Here is a 17,737-nt window from a genome sequence, read left to right as displayed (position 1 = left end):
TTCAAATCAAAGCAGACCTATGCTACCGTAGAGTCGAGTGATCATCAGCCTATACCTGCTTTGATGAGCTATTTTCCCTCCGGTCCTTGTCCCTTGTCCCTACATCTGTGCTAATGTGGATGCAATGCATTTAGCTAATCTGAGAGTCTTGATCTTTTCCTCAAGTTTAACCCATTTACATTTATTGTTATTACTGATATATCTGACGTATGTGGAGCTATTCCCGCCACTGTAGTTTGTGTTTTCTATTTAATGTCTTCTCCTTTTGCTGAAATTCATTTGTAACTGATTCAGGCCCAAGTGGATGCTGCGATCTATTTATAGGGAACTTTCAAGTTAAGGGAGCAGATATTGTCATTTAAGATATGCTCTCTTAAAATAATCATTCTTACTTCTTTTTCCTTTCATGAGCTGGGTCCTCTTGACCCAACTTCCCTGTACCAGGGGCACCCAAGGATGCCAGATATGAGAGGAGAAACTTGATTGAGTCTCGAGTTAACACTGAGCTGCAATTTGGAGGATACTGTTCTTGATGTCTTCCTAAAAATAATGACTCCACGCTGCCCATTACAGTTGACACAGTGCTCCACGCAGCGTCCTTCCTATGTAATCTTCATGAAAACCTTGAGAAGTAGTTGTTATTACCTTTTCAATTTCACAAAAAAACACTGAGATTCAAAATGTGAAATGACTTGCCCACTATCAAATGGTCAGTAAATGGCACTGCTGGGGAATGAGCCAAATCAAGTGTATTTTCTGTAATCCTCCTGAATTCTCAGAACTTTGGAAATAATGATAGCAGGAAATGTTGACTCTTTCAACCTAATGGCCCCGGTGAAATTGTTGCTACTCAGGAAGGACAATTCTATCAAATGAGTTTCATTCATTCTTATCCTTTCTTTCACCCATTTTTACCGCACCCCCTCAATGTCCCCTCTCCCAAGAAATGGCATCACATTCCATCTGCTTGGAGAAGCCAGAAGCTGGCAAGTCACCATGGAGCCCTCCCTCTTAGCCCCTCCATCCCATCACTCACAAAATCTTGTTGTGATCAGCTTCCTGAGTATCTCTCAAATCTCCCACTTCCCTCCTTCCTCCCTTTCACTACCCTAATCCTAACCACCATCGTCTCTCATCTCTGGCCTGCAGCAGCCTCCTAGCTGGGCTCCCCACTGCCAGCCTTGCCTCTCCCACTCATTTTGCACCCAGCAACCAGAGTGATCTTTGTAAAATCTGCATCTGACCACAGAACTTCTCTTCTCAAAACCCTGCAGTGCTTGCCATCACTCTAAGAATAACGTCCAAGATCTTGAACTTGGCTCTCAAGAGACCTGCATGGTCCAGCTGCTGAAGACCTCTGTTGGCTTTCTTCTCCTGCCAAAGTTGACTTCGTGCAGTGCCTCAAATGTCTGCTCCCTCCAACTCAGTGCCTTTCTCACATGCTTCTCAGTGCCTTCTCCCCTTCACCCCTGGGTCCACCCCTTCATCTGGCTGACTCTGTATCCTGACTCTTCCTCCGGAAAGCCTTCCCTGACCAGAGTATGTTAGGAGTCTTGTCCATGCTCCCGTTAACACCCTGTATTTCCACTTTTTTCTACCCACTATGCTTGTTGCTAATATCTCTCTCCACTCCCACCCCTCCACCCTCAGGTTGTGAACTCTGAGAGCTGGGGTGCTGTCTGTCTCGTTCATCCCTGCATTCCCGGTGCCGAGCTCCTTGGCGATCCAGGCAGGAGCTATGTAAGAGTTAGTGAATGAATGGATGACGTGAAAGAATGAAAAGGAAGGAAGAGAGGACAGGAAAGAGGGTAAAGAAAAGAAGGAGAGGGGGCCAGCCCGGTGGCGCAGCGGTTAAGTTCACACATTCTGCTTCTCGGTGGCCCAGGGTTCGCCAGTTCAGATCCCAGGTGCGGACATGGCACCGCTTGGCACGCCATGCTGTAGTAAGCATCCTACATATAAAGTAGAGGAAGATGAGCACGGATGTTAGCTCAGAGCCAGGCTTCCTCAGCAAAAAGAAGAGGACTGGCAGTGGTTAGCTCAGGACTAATCTTCCTCAAAAAAAAAAAAAAAAGGAGAGGAAGAAAAAGAAAGTAAAAGAGGATAAGATTTATTGGAAGTAGAAAATATGTGCCACCTTTTTTTAATGATTCTTAAGAAACGTTTCAGAGACCACTGATAATATGTTTCTTTTTTGTAGTAATGAGGTCTTGTCCCTGATTATGTTTATATATCTGGCCTGAAATTGTTTATTTTCCTTGAGGTGTAATCTAAAAGGACTCTAAAAATAATAGTTAGCGGTGCCACACTTCACGTGGATTATCCCATTAAATGATTCCCATTGAATTATCCCATGTAATTTATTAGTTTCTACCTATAAGGTAGAAACCACCATTGTGCCCATTTTACAGATGAGGAACATGAGGCTAATAGGTGACAGAGGTGGGTCACAAACCCTTGTCTTTCTGGCTCCAAGGCCCATGCCTTTGACCACTACATGACCCTTCTGGGGTGGAGCGTGTCTGGTGAGAATGGGGGGAGAGATACATCTCTGGGGATTTTTGTGCCGCTGAAGGGTCCATGCATGGAAGGAATTTAAGAACCTTAGCCCCAAACGCTGGAATTTTCTGTCTATATGATGGATATACTACTCTACACCCTGCTGAACTAGCTCATAAAAATGAGCTTTGCAAAATGAAGATGAAATGAAGGCTTCATAATTCCCCAGATCTATTCCAACACGAGGACGACCGCCATGTAGCTCTCTCCTGAGGATGGACTGAACCAGTGACACCCACCTGCTCCCCCCACCTCGACACATGATATTGATTCACCACCAAGTTCCAGAGCCTGAGTTTCTAGCTGCCACTCTTGAGGTCCACGTTCCAGCCACCAAACCCTGCTCCTTTGGTGTTCTGAGAAGGAGCCGGTGACAGTGCCCACTCCACTGGAAGGCAGGAGCAATCTGTGTGTCCACAGCATTTGCCGGGTCCTTCAACCCAAAGAATTTAAGTGATATGTGTCAGTTTGGCACCTTTGACAGCCAATAGAATGATGGCTGCTTGCTCGATGATTATTAGCAATAGTGGTAGGAAAAGGATCCATTTATTGGGCACTTACCATAGTGCATGGCACAGTGTAAGAACTCAGAAAATATTAACTATTATCTCATTCCATCCTCACACACACCCTCAATAGATGCTATTTCATCCCGGCAGAAACCGTGACTCAGAGATGTTAAGTGGCTTGCCCACTGTCCAAAAGCCAAGTGCAGAGGCTAAGGTTCAAATCCAAGACAGTCGGACTTCAAAGACCTTGCTCTTTTCTAACGATGATCCAAAAACATAGTAAAAATAAACAATACCAAAGAATATGCAATAAAAGTAAGCTTTCCTCCCACCCTACCCCTAGCCTCCCGGTCTTCTTTCCCCGAAGCAGCTAGTGTTACCAATATCTTGGATGTTTTCCCAGAGATCTTCACTGCGTCTCCAAGCTTATATGGAAGAATAGATCAAGACACAGGACGGATATGTGAATAGATTTATATAGTGCTCTCCATCTTGCTTCTTAAGTTTACCAATGTGTCTTGAAGATCGTTCCCCATCAGTCCTTTTAGATTTAATCCCCACTTGTTTATTGCCCGTACAGGATTCCATTGAATGGATGTACCATAGTTTACGTAATAATCCACTACCAATGGATACCCAGATTTTCGTAATCTCTTGATATTCTGAACAACCCTGTAAGGAAGAGTCATGAATGTGTGTGTGTGTGTGCGTTTAAGGATGTTGCCTCCAGTGTATCTGCAGGAGAAAGTCCCAAAACTTGAATTGCCAGGCAAAGATCTGTGTATTTTAAATTTGGGGGTCGATATTGTCTAACCGCCATTCGAAAAGGTTGTACGAAGCAGTGATGTGAGAGAGCGTGGGTTTCTCAAGGCCTCGCGGCAGGGCGTACGATCAAACTTCCAGCAATCCTTAATCCTCGTGCCCCTGACTCTGAACTGCACTCGTTCCTGCCTGGAGGTGTGGGCATTAGATCTGTGAAGATCAAAGTCATCGCCAGCCAATTGCAGCCGTGACACTGGGGGGAATGACGTGGCTGGGGAGACCCCCCCCGGGACCAGGGTGCCCGTGTCTCTGGGATCCCCGAGACACAGCATGACAACTTACCCCCTGATTTGCAGAGGTTGGCGGGGTTGTCGTGGTGACTTGCCAGCGTGGGAGAAAGCCCGTCAACTTGATGCCGAGCGGTCTTCCCTCTGGGGAAAGACTGCAAATTAGCAGTTGAGGAGATGTAAGGCAGTGGGTTGTTCTGCCGGTCTTTTGAAGAGCACAGTTGGGTTATGGTTTTGGTCTTTTGTTTATGTTGGGGGTGACAGTATTTTGTTTTGTTTTTCAGACCTGGAGGACTTGGTATTTGTTTCTAAATGAGATTGGAGGGAGATGGGAAATAGGGCTGTAACTCCATCAGAGCTTTTGTGGGTGTGTGAACTGAAGGTAGCAGGAGTTCACAGGTGGGCCGTTTGCATTAATATTGTTCATTTAAAAGGTAATACACATGTGATAAAAAAAATTTTAGTGATATTCAAATAGAAAAAAAAGTATTGTAGTGCAAAGTATGTCTGCCTCTGACTTCTGACTTCTCGTATTCCTTGTAAGATGCAACCACTGATACCCATTCCTTCTAGAATATTCTCTGCATTTACGTGTGCAGCATTTACACATTTGCACCTTTTTAATCACCTAATGGTATATTTTGGAGCTCATTTCCTACCTGTATATAGAGATCTGCCTCATTCTTTTTAAATAAACGTTCATCATACAGATGGGTTAGATTTCAGGTGACACTGGACTGCAGGATGTTCGATCCTGGACTGTTCGTTCATCCAGGTGACATCCTTCCAGTTCCTTTCTCTTCTTGTGGTTCTAGGTGGACTTTCTCTGTCCTCCCTCTTATCCCTCTCACGTCTATTTCCAGTGGTCAAACTCTAAAAGCGTTGAGGTGTTTGCTAAGCTTCTGTGTCATTTTTCTAGTCTCATTAGAAAGATGAAGTATCCTCTGTCTGGCTAAGTCATCGGTAGGTTCTCGAGGGGACCTGAGGACAGTGGGATCCGGGGAGGAGCTCTGGTCCAGGAGCCAGGAGGTCAGACTCTAGGCCTGCGCTGCCCAGTGGCAATATAATGGGAGCCCCATGTGTGATTTTTTAACTTCATAGTAGTCGCCTTAAAAAGCGGAAAAAGCAACAGGTGAAATGAATTTTCGTAATTTTACTTAACTCAGTGTATCCAAAACATTATCATTTCAACATGTAATCGATATTGGAGAATTATTGAGATATTTCATGTTCTTTTTTTCATGCGATTCTTTGAGACCCAAGGTGTATTTGCCTCTTACAGAATGTCAGTGGAACCAGCCCCAGCTCAGGAGGTCGCTGGCCACGTGTCCTGTTAGACAGCCGGGCTCTAGACTACCCGACTGTCACTGATCCATGTGGAAAGAAGCCCTCACATCTCCAGGCCTCTTTTTCTCATCTTTGAATAGGGGAGCTGGACTGGGCTGGCTTGACAGCTCCACTTCACCCTAACTTCATCCTGACCCCTCCAAGTTTCAGTGCTAAAAATGGAAAGCCATGGGCAAGCCAGGACCAGTGGGTCTCCCTGTGGCAGCTTAATTTCTCCATCTGCAAAATGGGCACAATCAAACGTGACCTCGGTCGGGGTGAGGATGAGAAATACCGCAGCCAATGAGGCTGTGTTTGGGGACAACAAGGACAGAGGCATTGGGTTGTGGGGTTGTTGTTAGGATTAAGATTGACCCTGGCGATGCTCAGAATCCACTCGCTGAAACCCAGGGCCACCTCCTCGCTTTCCTTCTTTGACCCTTAGTCAGCTCGTCCGTCTGTCAGCTGGGGATAAAAACAGCACTCACTTCATAGAGTCACTGTCAGGATTAAAGAAATCCATGCAGAGGGCTTGGCGCCATGGCCAGCACACAGTAGACTCTCGATCCCTCAAAACTGCTGCCATGACCATTCCTCCGGTCGCACAAATGCGGCCCAGGATGGGGAGCGGCTCGCCCAAGGTCACACAGCGAGACAGTAGTAGCAGATGCTGGCCTATTTTGGCTCCTTCCTTCTCACTGGCAGTCATCTCCAAAAGCCAGCCACTAATTTCCTCGCAGCAAGGTAAATGAAATAAATACACCCAAAACCACTGAACGACTCGAACGAGGCCTGGGGCCAAGTATTGTTTCCATGGCATGTACTCTGGAGTGTACACACACGTGATTTGGTTAAAATCACAGCTCCAAAGGGCAGAGGCTGGGTTGGCAGCATATGCTACTCTACACCCGTCTCCCTCATTCAATGCCCGATACCGTGACCAGCGCGAGATTCCTCAGTGTGATTTCCAGAAAAGGGCCCCCTTCTAGATGGCACCTTGAGTCCCTTTGGCGAGACTGTGATGGAGTAGAAAGCGCGCTGAATTAAAAGCCAGGAAGCCGGTCTCAGTTGATATTATAGAACAATGACAGGAAGCCATTTCTTCGGAGCATGCACTCTGTGCCATTGCTGAGTACTCTGCATTGAGTACTCTGCATTCACCATTCGGTTCACTCCCCCGGTTACCCAGGGAGGTGGTCATTACTGTGACCCCATGTATAGATAAGGAAACTGAGGTTCAGAGAAAATAAAGAACTCACCCAGAAACACACAGATAGAGCCAGAAGGGGCTTTAAAATGTTCCCTGGGGCAGAAGGGGGGCCAGCCGTCCTGGTTGGCCCAGGACCGAGGCGGCTCCTGGACAGTGGACATGGACGAGCTGGGACAAGTGGGTCTCCAGCTTATGTAGCAGCTTGATTTATTCATCTGTAAAATGGGCTCGTGAAACCTGACCCTGGTCAGGATACAGATATGGCAGCAGATGAGGTGTGCTTTGGGAATGGAAAGGAGGGAGGCCTGGTGTTGTGGGATGGGTATTAGGTCCGTGATTGACCCTGGCAATGCTCAGAATCCACTTACTTCAACACACAACTATTTTCTCTCTCTCCCTCTCTTCCTCCCCCCCCAGCCTCTTTCTAATCCCTTCCAAAGATCAAGTTGCCTTTCTAGGGCCAAAATCTGAGAAACAGCACCCCAATTTCCCAAGCACCAGCGAACAACCCTCTCTGATTTAGAAAGAAGCTGAGAAAGAGAGAGGAAAAGCTGAGAGTGGCTGAGGAGGTTTCTGGATTGCTTTATTTCTTTTTTCCTTTTTTCGTAAGCCAAGTCCAGCCTCTGTCCTTGGGTGAGGCCTGGCCCAAGGCAACATGTGGAAGAAGTGAGCTGGAGGGCCTCGCCTCCCGAAGAGTTCACCTTCAGGTCCTTCTTTAATTAAAGAGCAGAGCCCAGTGCCAGACTTGGACACTCAAGAGCGATCTGGAGGTCCCAGCTACCTCTGTCTCCAGCTTAACGATGAACATCCTGGGTCTGGTACCCGGAAGAAATGGAGCTCAGGGAGAGTTAAGGAGGCTGGGTGGGGGAGGTAGACCAGTCCTCCCCAGTGGGGAAGAGCACAGTGGTTCTGGATGGTTTTCTCTGCAAACCGGGACCCCAGCAGCAAGACGCTGAAAGACACTCAGCCAGTCGACACACGGACCGCACACGCTCACACACGCAGCAGAGAAATGACACAGCATGAGGGCGATGCATGAATACACAGAGAAAAAAAAAAAACCACACACACACACAGCGACGCCAGATGGAGAACGCAGCCTGGGCTGGGCCCGGGTAGTCATTATTCTCTCGCCCACACAGAGGGGCTGGCGGAGTTACGTAATGCAAGCTGCAAAAGACGGAGGCTGAACTTACTAACCAGCCCGCCCTGGGGGGATCTAGGAGGTGGCACCTCCTTCTCGGGGCGGGGGGGATGTCTGCACCCACCTCCCACTCTCAAGAGACAGCAGGAGCTTGTCAGCTGCCTCAGCCCTGGGGTGACCCCGGGAATTCACTAAAAGGGAAGCGAGAGAGTGTCACTTTGTTAGTGGTGGCAGATGGGGGCTCCCTCCTAGTGAGGATGAGGACAGAAAGGGGTGCTGAGACGGAGGGGGAACTGGAACTTAGCTGGGGGATAGGGAAAGAGACGGAGGGGTTCTCTGCTGCCCCCTACCCGCCCCCACTCCACCCACACCCAGAGCTCACCTGCCCCAGCCCAGACACCTGAGACACACTTACGTAGCTGCCCACCGTGTACATGCCACAGGTGCACACACCTCACCTGGGCCACAGCGTCTCCAACTGGGCCTCCTGGTGGCCTTTGGTACCCCAACCGTATACCCCATTTCCCTGAGCCTGGGGGAGCTGGTGGGAATTGCAAAAATAACTGGAATGTAAATTTTTAAAAACTAGAGTAGAACTTTAAAAGCTCGGGCCCAAGAGCAGGACCAACCTGAGTTCAGATCCTCCCTCTGTCATCATTCTGCACGTGACCTTGGACAAGTGACGGAACCTTCCCAGGGTTGGTCTTTTTGTCTGTTACAGATCAAAGGAGAAAAAAATATACATTAAGAGCGTTATGTACTCAATCAGTGTCTGCTATGTTTAGTCTTTGGGGATTTTTCTTCTTCATTCAGTAAACACTCATTGAACTCCTGTTATGCCCTTACGCTAGGAGTACTCAGTCCACTCTTCCTAATGTTTCTCCATTAGGGTCTCAAGCGGTCTACAGAGTAGAGATGTCCTCCAGAGTTTTGTGTGGCCCCACATCTTTAGTAATTACTATACAAAATATGGTTTATAATAGTTTGTAATGTGGCCAAATCTGTCCTTTTGAATCCAAAATAAGTCAATAATTACAAAAATGGTCATAAAGGCCAACTGACATTGCTCGTCGGTGGTTCCTCAGAAGGTGGCATCATTCACCTTCTAGTAGGTTTGTTGTGGGGGCTTGGAGTGTGGCCGAAATGGAGAGCCCAAAGATCAGTGTCAGCTGAGCTCCTGACCTGTGAATGGGAAATGTTTGTGAAACACACTGAGCCAAAGGTCGCGTGACAAGTTGGAGTGGTGACTTCTTGCGGTAGGAAAGAGATAAGAGAGGTCTTATGACTCTTGCCATCTGATTTCTGGGGCTGACTGTCAGTGGTTTCCCCAGGGAGACCCTTGGTCTCGGAGGGCTTTGATGAAACCAGGCAATTTGCAGCTAACTGGGGAGGTCTCTCCCTCGAGGAAGAAGGATTTCACTTCTGTGTTGGCTTCAAAACTCCAGAGCATCTCATGGCTAGACTTCTCAGTTGGCTGCGTTTTCCATCTTAGTTTTGAAGGTGGTTTGGGCACTCCACATCAATCTTTTTAATTCTCTTCATCCCTTCCCTGTTCCTTCTCTTCAGCTCAGGAAGCCCCAGATCTGATCTGCATCTAGTGGGCTGGCGATGCCCAGAGAAGAGTCCACACTAGCATGCGTCACCTCTAGACACATCTAGACACATCCACCAGACACTTCTCCCCAGTCCGCCTGGCCTGTCGCTTAGGGACACGTCCCACTGCTTCTCCTGACGTCTGCCTGATCAACCATCGCTTCCTTAGAGAACAGGGAAGGAGGCAGACGCATGAGATCATGCCACCGATGGCCGAACAGCAATGAGTGGATGACGCCGAGTTGACGTCAAAGACAGAGAAGACCAAAGCCCCAGAGCAGCTTGCTCTCCAGGCTCCTGCAGCCCCTGCAGCACCGGCCCCCAGCTCCTTCTCTTTGCACAGCCTGAAGCCTGGCTCCTCCTGCTGAAACGGTCTTGGCTTGACATATTTGGAGGTCGTCAGACCTTTGGACAATGGATGCCATGGAGAATCACATGTTTAGTGTTCAACAAATCCAACCCAATGTCATCTCCGTCCGCCTCTTCAAGCGCAAAGTGGGGGGCCTGGGATTCTTGGTGAAGGAGCGGGTGAGCAAGCCGCCCGTGATCATCTCAGACCTGATTCGAGGGGGTGCCGCGGAGCAGAGCGGCCTCATCCAGGCTGGAGACATCATTCTTGCTGTCAATGGCCAGCCCCTGGTGGACCTGAGCTACGACAGCGCGCTGGAGGTCCTCAGGGGCATTGCCTCCGAGACCCACGTGGTCCTCATTCTGAGGGGTCCTGAGGGCTTCACCACGCACCTGGAGACCACCTTCACTGGAGACGGGACCCCTAAGACCATCCGTGTGACACGGCCCCTGGGTCCCCCCACTGCAGCCATCGATCTGTCCCACCAGCCATCGGCCAGCAAGGAGCAGCCACTCACCGTGGATGGGGCCACAGGTCCTGGCAATGGGCCACAGCATGCCCAAGACAATAGACAGGAAGCTGGCTCGCTCTGCCACACCAATGGCCTGGCTCCCAGGCCCTCAAGCCAGGAGCCTGCCAAGAAAAGTGCCGGGATCGCCCTCCAGGGCAGCGGGAAGAACAATGAACTACTCAGAGAGATAGAGCCTGTGCTGAGCCTTCTCGCCAGTGGGGGCAAAGGCATCAATGGAGGGGGACCTGCCAAGATGGAGACAAAAGATGCAGAAGTCCAGGTTGACAGGTAAGCTCCACTGATGCGTGTGTGTGTGTGTTGTGCACAGGCACGTCCCGAACTCCATCTCACAGCCCAGAAGCCAGCCTGAGCTGTCCCAGACGTCTGCACAGGCACGGCCACTCGCCTCCCTTGCCTCTTTCCCTTAAAATTGCAATTGCAAGAGCGGAGTGGGCATAGCTCCTAGGATGTTCCTCTTGCCACAAATCCCGGAGCTAATCATCATGGCAGCCCACATCATGTCTTCCGGTCTTTTTCCCATCTAATCCTCCAGCCACCCCACAAGGTGGATCTTTTCGCAATCTGCATTTCACGGGTGACAAGACTGAGGTTTGGGGCAGGAGGGCCTTCCCTGGGGTCACCCAGGGAGTGAGAGGCACGTGTGCATGGCAGACCCCGGCATGGAGTGGATGCCAGGGCTCTGAGAACAGAGAGGGGACGAGCTGAGTGCTGGGCAACCCGCAGCCTGAACCAGCACTCTCCCTGGGACAGCAGGTCGAGGGCAAGGCAGTTCTAAAGGAAGGGAATGGAATCAGAGTAGGGAATTGGCCCCAGCTCCCCAGAGCAGTGGCCCTGCTCAGATCATGCGGGAGCTGATACTAGAACTCAAAGAACTGGGTACCAGCCCCTCTGTGTTTGCCAGATTGGCATTTTCTGATTCTGTGGGGGAGGAGAGCTGGCAGCACAGTGGGCGATTCTAGCTCCTCTGGGGAAGGCTCGGCAGCTGGGCCGAGACTGGTGGATCAGGAGGTACGAGAGAGAGAAGATCCTTTCTGCCTCCTTTCACTGTCATCTCAGGTCTAGCACTGACCCCACAGCCCCCAGGGCTACCAGGGTGGGTCTCGGCAGTCCCCTCCTACCCACCCCTGACTGTAGAGGGAGGTGGCTCTGGGGCCAAGTCAGGTCTGGGGCCACCCAGAAATCCAGGCCAAGATTCCCCAACCCCCTCCCCAAGGACCCCTGAGTGTCCCAAGAACATTTAGAGGTCACCAGGAAGTCCCTCCGGGGCCTGTAATAAATAAATAGCTTTGCAGGCCCTGCATTGATTCATTTACCAAATGTTCGTTGAGGACCTACTGTGTGCCCGACACTTCTGGGCTCCAGGGATGGAGCAGTGAATGAAATAGACAAAGAATAAACAAGATGAAGAAGCATAATAGGTAGTCCATTCGTGATACGTGCTAAGGAGGTACCCAGAACAGGGATGGGGTAGGAAGTGTTGGGCAGCATGGAATTTCAGATAGGGAGTCTGGGCAGGTCTCATTAGGAAGGCGACATTGGAAGACCCTCAGAGAATGGGGAAAGGGAGCCTTGCAACTTTGTGGAGGAGGAGTGTTCCAGGCAGAGGAAACGGCAGGTGCCAAGGTCCTGGGGTGCGAGAGTACCTGGGGTGTTTGGGGAACTGAGTGGGATCCAGTCCTCCTTCCTGATGGGGCAGCCCCAAAACTGCCCTTTGGTGGGCCTCTAAGTCCATGGCGGCCCACCTCAGCCCCCATTACATTCTGGGCTTGCCCAATGTCCCACACCTGGGCAAAAAGGAAGCTGATTCCAGCAAGACCCCAGAGCCCACCAGTAGGAAGATGAGGCTCTGCTGGAAGCCCCTGGGCAGAGGGGAAGCACGGTGACTTCCTGCCCTTTGAGCCCCGCCCTCCAACCTGCTCCTTCTCTCTTCTTCGAGTTCCCTGGGGTCACCCTGGAGTCCCCCCCACACCTTTGGTCCCATGTCCATGAGTCGGCAGACAGGGAGTCTTGACCCCGGTGCACAGGACGTGGTGGGACCCTCTTGGTGGGGCGACGGACCGGGCCCCTGATGTCCACTTCCAGAGCTGGGGGCCAGGATCAGTCCTCGGGGTTCTCCTGGCTGGCAGAGATCTGGGGCCTGGTTCACGCATGACCAGCACAGGAGGCCACCCAGGCTAGACCCCAGCCCTCAGGGCGGCTGCCACCTCCCAGGGGTCCCTACAGCAGCAGCGCAGGTGGCATGTTTAGTCTCCATGTAGCTTCTGGGCCGCCAGCATCCCCTCGGGTCTCATTCCATGGACTTAAATTGCAAAGCAGCTGTAAAATCCAGCACCCATCGTTGGTCTTGTTGTCCGGGGGCATTGAAAGGCCCTCCTCAAAGGCTCATGGGCACGACCCCTCCCTCCCGATCCTATGTATGCCTCCTCACCCTCACACCGCCTCTCGCACGAGGACCAGTGGGACACTGAAGGGGGCCCTCTTGCCTTGAGAGGGCAGTCCCCTCCCCACGGGCAGCTGAATCCTGAGAGTAGCTAATGTTCCATATGCTTGCTTCTGATTCTTGAGTGGGCATGGGCTGCTGAGCATCAGAATTCCCCGGGGCTCTGTTTCTGTCACACCCCCACCCGCCCAGGAGTCTGACTCCCCGTGTGTGGTATAGACAAGTCCCTCCCATCGCTGAGAGCTGGGCCCTCCCCTCCGAGGAGCCAGTGTGGCCCTCTCCCAGCCGACAGTCTGGGACACAAAGGGCAGGTGCAGGCCGCCGGGCGCGGACAGGATCGTGGAGTGGGAAGGAGTTTAACGGGAGCCCGACCCCGAGGGGCCTCTCCAACACCATCTTGGGGCAGCAGCCTTTGCTTGCCCGAGGACGAGGGAGGGACAGGCCGCTCTGACTTGGGGTCCTGCTCTGGCAGACCTGCATCTGAGCTCTCCGCCTGCCCTCATCCATCACGGTCCTCCCTCCATTGACCTCGCGGCAGCCTTGCACACAGCACAGTTGTCTGAGCAAAAGGAGCAGAAAATACCGTTCTGGGGGCAGTCAGGTTCGGGAGAAAGTGACCCAGGGTGAGTAAGGGCTCCATGAACCCCACTAAGGTGAGTGGTTCTAAGGGTGAGTAATATTTAATAATAGAGGGTGCCCGCCTGGCTCAGTGGCTCACCGTGCCGGACTCAAAGCCCCCCATTTTTAACAAATATTTTTAAACTATTTTACCCTTTACTAACCAGGTGCTAATTCAGAGATCATATAACCTACCCACGCTTTACACTTTTTAACCAATATAATGCCCTAACTGTAAGATAAAAGTGACGGAGCATAAAAGTAATTTATGATACCAGAACCTATCAGTGAATATATCAGTGCTCAGGCCAGACTCCACCAAAATGGTCAGACGTTTGCCCCTAGACACAGAATTGCTGTAGACACGATAGCATCAAATGCGGATTGCCACAGGTGTATGGTTTTGGCAACTCAAATGCCACCAGCAGTGTCGCCTTGGTGACGTGCTTTTCCAAAATGGTGAACGACTCCCAATAAAACGATGTCCTGTCTTTCTTTGATTTACCCAACAGTTGCATGCGTGGAAAAGTCAGTCTGCCTGAAAGCCCTATCTATACATAAGCCCACATTGGGACCGTGGCTCAGGAATTTAAGCCTGTTTTTTATCTGTGTGGATGTCCAAAGGTCGTGAGGCAGCCAGGACCTTTCTTCTTTATGTGGGTTTGTCGCTGGCGTAGCAGGGTATCCACCACCCCTGAGGCCACCTCCCTCCCACTGTCATGCCAGGAGCCTTCTCACCATCATCGTTAACAACCCAACGTGCACTCACAAATTGCCACACTGCCTCCTAGCGGCTGAAATAAGTGCCTCATTGAGAATCAGCATCCCAAGTCAGGAAATGGAAGCCTGGAGACAGAGGATTCTTTGGGGTCACTCTCGGAGTTGGCAGGCCTGGGAGGGTGCAAGCCCCTTGGAACACGAGGCTGCCTGGAAATGACTCATCTTCCCAGGGGCCACTCCATCCGGGCTGCATTTTGGGGTGGGGGTCAGAACTGGCATCCTGGATGCTGGATGGACAGGTGACCATGAGGCCAGCTGCCCTCCAGGCCGGGAGCCCCACATCCAGGTCACACCCACCTTCTGGGGCCCGAGCCGAGGCTGCAGCCATCGCTGGTCCTCAGTAATGCCCCCCACTCTCCCATTCTCTTGGCCGCATGTGCTTCCTTCCATCGTCCTCTCCTCGTGGACACAGACTTACTCTCCGGCTCTGTCTTGCCCCTTTCTCTCCTGAGGCATCCCTGGTCCTGTTGTCCGGGGATGCTCGCCCTGAGGTGGGGGAGAAGTGATGTTTATTCTAGACACAGACTCATCCCTTCCTCCTGGGGGGCGGTGGCCCTGGCAGGTGGTGGCAGCATGAGGATGCGTAAGGAAGAGAAATCCAGGAACTTCCTGGGCCTGCTGCATTTGGGAGCGGTCCCTTTAAACGGCTGCATGTCAGAAGATATCCAGGTTGCTCAGCTTGCTGCCCTGAAGGAGGGTTTTAAAGAGGCCAAGGTCCCTGGTCCAAGCATCCATCTGGACCAGCCGGCCCACCTCACCCTGCGCTCTGATAACTTCTCCACTGCAGGGCACTTGGTTTCTTAGATTACCTTCAGCACAGTCACCTCCTCAGAGCTTGCATGAATTCGGCTCTCTAAGTAGAATGTGTGGTTTCAGCCCCCTTATAGATGAGGGAACTGAAGCTCAGAGAGGTGAAGCAACTTGCCCAGGGTCACACAGCACTGGCCACAGGGTGCTGGTCCTGGTTCTACCTAGAAATCTCACTAGGAGTGTCTAAAATTAAAGAGAAACCAGATAAGAGAATGTGGCTGGAGAAACAGAAGTCAATTTTGACCCTAGAGAATCAGCTTAGTTGGGGGGAAGAGGCCTTCTGTGACAAGCCCAAGTTTTAAAATCATTCTGCTGGGTAACCTCTACTGAGTACTCCAGGTGGGCCTGGCCCCAGGCTAAGGTCTTTACATCAAGTACTTCATCTGCTCCTCATAGCACTCCATTTTCCTGAGAAAGAAACTAAGGCTCAGAGAGGAGTGGTCACTTGTCTCAGGTCACACAGCTAGCAAGTGACAAAGCCAGGACTTGACCGCAGGCCTGTGCTCTTGACCTCTCCTGACTTTGTAGATTGCACTTTTGGCCACTCGCCATCCAGTTTCTGAAGACTTCAGAATATTTTCTCAGTCTGAAAGGGAAACTGAGGCCCCAAGGTGCTGTCTATGAAAGACAGCCCCCCTGGAGAACCGACTCAGCGCGGCCAATGACAGCGTGGCTTCCAGGACTGTCTGTGGTGGCCGATCTCCCCCTGGCCGTGCTTGGCACGCCTCAGAGCCTTGAACGACTCTGCTGGGAGTTTCCCACCAAGGAATTGACTCACTGACGGTGCTGTCATAGCAGATCTCACTGCAGCTCTGCCCTCTCACCTCAACCGTCGGGACGTGTGTGGCTCCCCGGCCGTCCTTTCCTGGGTGGAGCAGAGAGGTCCTATTTGTAGTCGTGACTCTCCCATCACACCCTCTTTCCATCTGTGTCCCTGCCATCTTGTCAAGTGGCACCCAGCCCCTCCTTCTGGGAAGAGCTATGGAATAAACCCACCCACCCCAAATGGCGCGTAACCAGGCTGTTTCTCACCATCTTTCATTCAACAAATATTTATTGAGCATCTCTTCCACCCCAGATATCGTCCTCAGAACTGGGGATCTGTTGATGAAGCTCTGCCGTTTGGAGTCAGATCATAGACTAGAAATGAATAGTAAACAACTGGACATATGCAATTGTTTTAGATTGTGTTGTGTGCTAGGAAGGAAATAAAACAGTGATTTGAAGGAACACAGCCTGGGTTTGGGTAGATTGAAGGGTCAGAGAAGGCCTCTCTGAAGAGGCGACATTTACACTGAGGCCAGAAGCTGCGAACCATGTGCCATCTAGGGAAGGGCGTTGCTGACAGAGGGCACAGCAGGAGCAAAGGCCCTGAGGTTGGGGCATTCAAGGAACTGAAAGGAGGCCTTGGGGCTTGAGTGCGAGTAGGCGAGTGTGGCAGGCCATGAGAACAGACAGAGGGGCAGGGACCACCAACCCTCCTGCCACCATGTCATCCTGTCCCTGTCCCCACCCACTCACTGTATCAATTTCCCATGGCTGCTGTAACAAAAGCCCACAAACGTGGTGGCTTAAGTGACACACATTTATCCTCTTATAGTTCTGGAGGTCTTAAGTCTGGAGTGGGTCTCACGGTGCTAAAATCAGGTCAAAGTGTCCACAGGGCTGCGTTCCTTCGGGAGGCTCTACAGCAGAATCCGTTTCCTTGCCTGCTCCACCTTCTGGAACTGAATTCCTTGCCTTCCTTGGCTTGTGTCCCCTCCTCGATCTTAAAGCCAGCAGTGTGTGTCTTGCTTCAGTCATCAGTGCCCTTCCTCTTCTGTAGTCGAATCTCCATCAGCTTCCTTCTTATAAGGACACTTTGATGGTATTTAGGCCCATCCAGATAATCCAGAATAATCTCCCCATTTTCAAGACCCTTGACTGAATCGCACCTGCGAAGCCCCTTCTTCCATGGGGACGTATGTGGGCTCCAGGGACTTGGACCTGGTCTCTTTGGGGCCATTATTCAGCCTCGCACACTCATCCGGCAAGCCCCATTGAGCAGTGCTGTGGCCAGGCCCTGCCGCTGACCCATAGCTGTCCCCGTTGCCGTCACCATGAGGTCTCTCTGGACTGGGTTTAGTGACCCTTTGCCTACGTCTTTTAGGAAAACCCCTTCCCCTCTCTGGGCCTTAGTCTCTCCATCTGTAAAAATGGTATGTGGACCAGAGGAGCCCCAAGATTCCTTCCAGAACTACCATTCAGGTTCCTCCCGAGGTCAGTGGTGGTCACTGCTCATTGCAGGCGAGCAGCTGACCAGCTTACCCCCTGTCGAGCCGCACCCAGAAGGTTTACCGCTCCAGGCGCCCTCTCCATCACTCCAGGAGGAGGAGCTCCAACATCCCTTTAGGTCAGAGGTCACAAACTGGAGGTTGAAGGTCACACCCCATTCTCCCATGACTTTTATTTGGCCTGCAGAGTTTTCTGGAAAAGTGAATTTGTGGCAAAATAGAGAAATCAAGAGATTTCACATTAAAACTGGTTTCCAGCCTCTCAGAAAAAAATAAAATATATTAGAAGAGCTGTTAGCACAAAGTCCACATCCTGGTCAGACAACCAGCCCCGGGACCTGGACAGGGGCTGTCCTGGGCTCTCCAGTTCCCCAGCATCCAAATTCAGCCTGATCGGCCCAGCCCGGACCCTGTAGACGCGAGTTTGAGGATTCTGCCAAGCTTGTGTGACATGAGGAATGAGAACCATGGTTGTTCCTGAGCCCAGAGGCCCTCTATCGAGATCTCCTTTTCTCTATCGAGATCTCCCCTACACCAGGATGATG

At 51.2% G+C, this 17,737-nt stretch overlaps 1 protein-coding gene across 2 annotated transcripts in view; it reads left to right on the top strand.

Annotated features, from left to right (window-relative positions):
* The window catches only part of NOS1 (nitric oxide synthase 1), a 96,570-nt gene that overhangs the window by 9,694 nt on the left and 69,139 nt on the right, over positions 1 to 17,737 (top strand). For both annotated transcript variants that reach the window (XM_046640251.1, XM_046640252.1), the window contains exon 2: positions 9,364 to 10,538. In XM_046640251.1, coding sequence (XP_046496207.1) covers positions 9,805 to 10,538 — 734 coding nt within the window. In that variant the 5' untranslated portion in view covers positions 9,364 to 9,804. The remainder of the gene's footprint in view (positions 1 to 9,363; positions 10,539 to 17,737) is intronic.

Source organism: Equus quagga, chromosome 15, assembly GCF_021613505.1.
Source record: "Equus quagga isolate Etosha38 chromosome 15, UCLA_HA_Equagga_1.0, whole genome shotgun sequence".
NCBI lineage: Eukaryota > Metazoa > Chordata > Mammalia > Perissodactyla > Equidae > Equus > Equus quagga.
This window is presented reverse-complemented; position numbering and strand designations above follow the sequence as displayed.